Source organism: Pagrus pagrus, assembly GCF_965226575.1.
Source record: "Pagrus pagrus genome assembly, chromosome: 21".
In the NCBI taxonomy this organism is placed as follows: domain Eukaryota; kingdom Metazoa; phylum Chordata; class Actinopteri; order Spariformes; family Sparidae; genus Pagrus; species Pagrus pagrus.
Window position 1 is genome coordinate 15857180 of NC_140208.1, and position 6919 is coordinate 15864098.

The following is a 6919-nucleotide window of genomic DNA, read 5'->3' on the forward strand; positions in this document are numbered from 1 at the left end:
TCATTTAGCAGCTTGCAACATATTCGTCTTTTATTGTTGTGGTGTTTGATGAATTTTTTGCGTACTTCTTTCTTTGTCCTCATGATCTCATATCTCCTGGGGCCCTATTGAAATGATCTATGGAGCCCTTAATGTTGAAGTTGAAGTACAATAGTATTTTTTTATTTATTTATATATTTTCCCCTCGTTTTTGTGATTTAATCCTTGTATGTTACCAGTTAATATTTGTTCAGAGGATCAATTTCTGCCTCTTTTTATCCTTCAGTCACCTCCAGAAAACCAAAGGTGGACGAGAGGGACGGCCAGATGTACTCCTTCATGACCCGCAGCGAAATGGAGTGCGACATCAAAAACGGCCGTTTCTTGGAGCACGGCGAGTACGACGGGAACCTTTACGGCACTAAGATCAACTCCATACACGAGGTGATAGAAACAGGAAAGATCTGCATCCTGGACGTCAACCCACAGGTAGAGGAAGCTCACATATGTACGCTCTCCTTCTTTATTTCTTGCTTCTGATCCTCTCTTTGTTCTGCAAGTGTATTCAAACAAATTATGTACAGCTTGTTGCTACTGAAGTATTTTCAGGCCGAGCACATCATCTATATTTATCAAAAAGGTTCTCTTAATGATCAGCATTACTCGCTGGAAACACTCAGCTAATCTTATTTACGCACATTAGCTTGATGAATGTGTTGGATGAAGATGCTGCAGTTGTGTTGTAATCACATTCTCAGCTTTATAATTGCACGTTAGTCTCAGCTTTTCCCATTGCTCGCTGTGCATCGATGCAGTGATTGTAAAATGTCTCACTTAAATTAGTTTTTCTCCGAAAGGCTCTCAAAGTCCTGCGGACGTCAGAGTTCCTGCCCTACGTAGTGTTCATCGAAGCTCCGGATTTTGAGGTTCTCAAAGCTATGAATAGGTCAGCGATCGAGTCGGGAGTGGTTACAAAACAGTTAACGGTGAGTGTGTGTCTCATTTATTGTCTCCTGTGACAAATAGGCTCCTACATAAACACAGTCTTCTATCAAAGATGGATTTCACTTTAGAGAGTGCTGCAGCTTCACTGATTTTAATTTTAGGATGAGATGATGGCTAAAATAAACCTAATTGTGTTCCCGTCATGCAGAAACACAAACACTTCATCTCTTGAAATCTGGCTGTTATTGTTGTAGAGTTTTATTGTTTTGAAATCTTATTGATGTGGTTGTTGTTGGGGTTGCTGATGTTGTTTTACAGTGAATATATATTGTCTTCTGTTTTCTTCTATACTATAGTCTTAATTTTCTTAATGGCCTTTGTTTCTACTAATTTTGAGTTGAACAATTGTAATCAAGGATTTGTCATCAACGGAGGCCGTTTCACAATGTGCGTGAAACGGTTCCACGTTGGTAGAAAATTTGTATGCTTCTGCTGTTTTGTCTCTGCGCGTCACACTGGTTTGATGTTTGGTGGATTATGTCATATTTGAACATTTCCAAAAATCACGTTGATATGCAAATATTTCATAATGTTTATAATTAGGTACCAGAAATGTGGTCTTTTCTGTAGTCTCTTTTTTTTGTGTGCGTGTGTATCGACCGCCGCCTTGCAAATGGTTGGCCAAGCAACGCACAGAGCTGACTGTAACCAGGCAGGAGACGGTGAAACTGTGATAAAAACCCTAATTGTGGCACACATTCTGAATAAATGCTCCTAAAACCCGAATAATATCAGCATATCACGTCCTTATCAGAAAATGTTACATTTGGAATAAGGCCTAATTTAAAATATCCAATCAGAATATGTTGTTTATATGACACAAATCAAATTTGACACATTGTCACGTTTGGAATATTATTGGAAAATGATTGTGCTTGTAAAGGTGATCATTGTTGGTAATTGAAATGCCTAATGTTTGCATATTTGCATTCCTCTTCGCAGAGCAAATCAAACAAGAAAGTTTCATTTCGACCATTTAAAATGAAACATTTGTGTAAACTAGTTTCAATTTCACTGTTTACACTGATCTTCCATCAAAGTAACTGGCCACTCATTTTATTTATTTTCGCTCTGCTCCCTCCAGGACTCTGAACTAAAGAGGACGGTGGACGAGAGCGAGCGCATTAAGCGAGCATACGGACATTACTTTGACCTGTGCATCGTAAACGACGGCCTGGAAGCGGCGTTCCGAAGTCTACGGATGGCGCTGGATAAACTGTCAACGGAGCAGCAGTGGGTGCCTGTCAGCTGGGTCTTCTGAAAGTCACCGAGGGCTTACCAGCAAGGTGCCAGGGCCTCAGGGTCGAAGGGCGGAGAACGATTTAGCTCCAGAGGGGGGGGGCCGTCTCCATGGAGTCGTGGGTGGTGGAGGGCCAAAGCGTCATGATTCAGTGCAAATGACCAGCCTCATGTAGAGCGTTTTTGTACAAACTTAGTGTTCCTCTGTTGAGCCTAATGTCAAGTTGTATTTTTATTTGTCAGAATCTGAATAATTTAATTGATATTTGTTGAGAAGGATTTAGAGTTGATTATGAGGTTTAGTGCAATAGTGTGAGTGAGTCATAAACGTGGAAATAGACTTAGAGTAAAGAAGATGTTTTGAAGATAACACTGCTCTGTTGAAGGTTTTAGTTGAACTTTTTAGCCTTTTCCTACTTTATGTAGTGCAATGTTTACATTGGATCAGTAGGACAGATTGGTTGAAGAAAGGTAGATACCAAATGTCATATTTGTATCAAATCCTCTATATTTTACCATTTGATCATACGGTATGATTGTACGTGTTCAGAAATGTGCTTTATCTCATCTGTCTCCACTAATTTGAAAAATGAACAGCAATAGATGATTTAAAACGAAAAAATAGACATGCAATACATGTGCTCACACACTCACTGATATATACGTAAACACAACGGAGGCAGTGGAAAACTCTTTTATTGAGACATTTTGCATTAATCTTAAAGTCTCAACTTGTTTTTGTCTCCTTTTCAATGTTGATTACATTGTACATTTGTTGTCTTATGCTGGTAAAGCGTCCGGCTACAGAGAGGATCAGGCGAATGGATCAAAGTGTCCGACTACTGCCTGCTCGATTCGGTTGGAGTTGTTTTTGTAGCACTGAGAACACTTAAACCCTCAAAGAAAAAAAACAAATGACTAAAAATGAAGAAGTAGCCTACAGTATGCACTGATTGTATAATGAAGGCAAACATATTCTTTCACAATACAGGCTGGGCAATTGATGGAAACAATTTTTTTTTGTTATTTTCAATGTACAAACAGTAAAATATTTATCAGTGGCTTCAAATTCATACTTACTTTTGCCTTAACATGGTTCAAAAGCCAAGGAATCACTCTATCACTGTTCTGTCTTAGAAAATAGAAAAAAATAATACTGGCAACTTATTTACTATTTATTTTATTTTCCCTCAAACTTGTAAGTACTGTATTGTAATAAAGAGTATATAGTATAAAATAGAGAACAACCTGGTGCTTTGATGATTCTGCTGGTGTGTAGATGCAGTCGGACAACTACACTGTAGTTTTGATGTTCATATAAAAATGTATTAAAATCGAAAATGTTGAGAATAATGCTTCACTGTCTCTACAGTTAATAATAATAACGCTAATTATTCTAAGTTAAGATCAAAATATTACATGAAATAAATTACTACTCTTCTTCAAAACACACGGTAACAACACAAACGTTTGTCGTCGGTTAAAATAGAGTTTAGCTGGTGGATGTCTGGCGTATCCTCCGTGGGTGGTTATGGGTGCTGGGTGAGGTTGGTGTGGTTAGTTGCGAAGCTCCTGTGGGTGTCGTCCAGTGATGAGGTGCCAGAGGAAGCGTTATAGGATACATCTCGTAGGCAGGTGGCGGGCCGCCCGGCCATACGCTCGTCAGCTTGGGGTCAAACTGCACGAAAGAGAAGTTAAATTATGCTCTGGTTAATTTCAAGGTTCTTACACATTGTTTTATACTCTTTATTTCAAATAATGTAAAGTAAATATGAGCCTGTAGCTCTACATTAACTAACACAAAACATTTTTCAGTGTTGAGGAAATAGTTTGACATTTTGGGGAAAACACCTGTTGACTTTCATCCTGAGTAGCAGATTAGCCTAGCCTACAAAAAAGGCTAAAAAATGGCTAGCCTTGGTCATCTCGTGGTGTCAACTAGACTATAAGAAGTTACTGTATCTGGAAAAACATAGTCGGACAACCCTGAGTAAAACCACAAAATGGTATCAACACATTTACACTCTTTAGTTTTTAATCGGGCACTAAACACGTTAATTAATGAACTTCAGTGGTGGTTGGAGCCAGATTTTGTCACATTAGGACAGAACCAAGCAAGTTAACTGACAGCAAGCTTGAGCCTACACACAAGTCAAACAAGAACATAAATAGTATGAAAGCCCGTTCAGCAAATGCGGTGGGGGAAAACTGCTGCAAGTCATTATGAGAAACTTTATCGAAATCATGAGTAAGTATCTAAAAAAATGACCTAGTATAGCAAAATAATGACTTACTGAGCTTGAAGTAATGACTTAGTATCTTCAACTGATGTGAAGCCTTCTTAAAATAATTAGTATCTCAAAAATAATGAGAAACTTGAATCAATATGTTGACTTGCCGTCACAAAGTAGCATGCATTAACTAGCTTTTTGGCATTGTTTTGAGAAAGTTCTCATTATTTTGAGGTAATAAGTCAAGTCATAAGTCATTTGGGTCTCATTAAGTTTCTCATTATACTGTAATGACTTACATGATCTTTTCATCACACAGGAAGACGTCTGTAAATAGGCATATTTCTCAAAATGTCCAACTAGTAAACACGTGTTTATTTCAGAGACATTAAATTGGAGTATAAGAATGTTAACAGTCATCCATTTATAGTATCATAATATGTCTCTGTCACAACCGTCTTCTAGGAGTTCAACTGATCTTGTGACTCTTGGACTAAAAAAGCTATTGGTGATTGTTAGAAATATGAACAAATAAAAGACCAATTGTTAAAATCTTTGTTTAGATCTGTGTGCAGTCACAGTGAGGACTTACGCACCAGTGAGTACGGTGGTGGGAGATCCACAGTGCTGTACCGAGGAGGGAATCTGTCGTAATGTACGCCCTCTTCGGCCTGATCTTCAGGCGAAGATATCGTGTGGACTACTGAAGACGTGTCGCCATCTTGCGTTGTTTGTTCGTTGACGTCATATGTTTCTCTTTTCTTTCTCGCGTGCATATAGAGGCAGAAGAGTACCACAGCTATGGTCACCACAAAGACTGGGAATCTAGGAACACATTATTATCATCATCCTAAGACTTAATTACTTTGTGATTCAAGTCAAAGATTCACAGAGAAATTCATTCTTGACTTTATTTGTCCACTTACAAGTACGGAAAGATGTTCCCTAGTAAAGTCATGGCTGGAATTGAGTCAACCTGCTGACATTACTGTGAGGAAAGACAGAAATTAAGACATGCAATGCAGCAGATATGACAATAATATAATAATATAACTTTTATAGTCATGGACAAGCTAGAAAAATATATACCATGTCAGAATTAATACAGTATATACAGTTACAGAATAATACAGAAACAAGCAGTCTTTTCCGAATAGATATAAAGTCTTTGCACGTGCAATTATCAACAATAATCAACAAGTGGGTGTGCTGACATCACAGGATATGATAATGAGTCAGGATTTACATGTAAGGGAGCCCACTGGAACAATAGGAGATTTGTGCTACAGTGACCCTGCAGCAACAATAACACCATTTTAAGAAGGACTCAGCAGCGTACGGCTAGAAAACTGAAATCAAGATTGGAGCTCAAGAATTAACATAAAGATCAGCGTACTGTTTGACTTTATACTGTCGGAGTTTAACAACTGACAGTGGACCTTCATCCTATAAATCTCTTGCTCATCACATTTCTAAGTAAAAAAGAAATTGAAAACACATAATTCTAACAAAGGTTACCCCGATGTAACACAATTAGAAGATATTTTGACTTTTCTTATCATTGTATTCCAGTGATTTGAGTCCTTACCTTACTGAAGAATCCAAAACATACAGAAACTGTCCTGATCTGTGGGTGGCTATCAAAGGATAATGTGTCACTTAGTACACAACGTGAAGAGCTTTTACAGCATTATTGTCTTCTTTAAAGACACAGGACTGAGAGGTGTGTTTAGCGTCTCGGATGTGTCTCGTGTACCTTGATCATGGCCATTCGGAAATCTGTTCAAAGCAACATTATGTAACTTTTTATATCTGAAAATTACAGCTTCAAAATCATTTTGATGGAACAATGCCCTTTAATAGGCTGAGTGGTGTCTCTATCACTTGCTTCTGCACTGAGGGTAAGATCACAGCGTTATATACATTTTTACTTCAAGATACATGTTTTCAACACATAACATTGTTATGATGTCATGAGTTTTGTTTGTTTGATAAATTCTTACAGACCTGGTATTTATTTACGACAATTTTTTTTCTACTCAGAAACTTTGGGGGCACCAAATCGCACAAAATGCCAATTTCTGCATAATGTTGTTTTAACTCTCACTATGTGCCCTAATCCCAAATCTTAGCTTTGTGTAAAACAAAACAGGACACATTTATTTATTCAATTTTAAATTTTAATTACTTTCACAATTTTTTTCATGTGTATAAACGACATAATTTTTTTAAATTACACACACTAAAAAGTAACACAGTTAACAAAACATATAAACAATAAGTGGCACAACGCAAATGTTTTACCTCTTAAAGGTGCAGTATGTAAGAATTTTAGTTGAAATCATTCAATAAACACCTGAATTGATGAACAGAATGTGAATAACAGTTCTGACGTTATGTCTCTTTATTGTGTTGCAGAGATGTATGCTGAAGTTAGCATGCTAACCAGCTAGCCCTGGTCCAAT

At 37.5% G+C, this 6919-nt stretch overlaps 1 protein-coding gene across 2 annotated transcripts in view; it reads left to right on the top strand.

Annotated features, from left to right (window-relative positions):
• The window catches only part of mpp2b (MAGUK p55 scaffold protein 2b), a 47400-nt gene extending 43822 nt beyond the window's left edge, over window positions 1–3578 (top strand). For both annotated transcript variants that reach the window (XM_084342416.1, XM_084342415.1), the window contains 3 exons: window positions 266–468; window positions 837–965; window positions 2069–3578. In XM_084342416.1, coding sequence (XP_084198542.1) covers window positions 266–468; window positions 837–965; window positions 2069–2245 — 509 coding nt within the window. In that variant the 3' untranslated portion in view covers window positions 2246–3578. The remainder of the gene's footprint in view (window positions 1–265; window positions 469–836; window positions 966–2068) is intronic.
• The last annotated feature ends 3341 nt before the right edge of the window (window positions 3579–6919 follow it).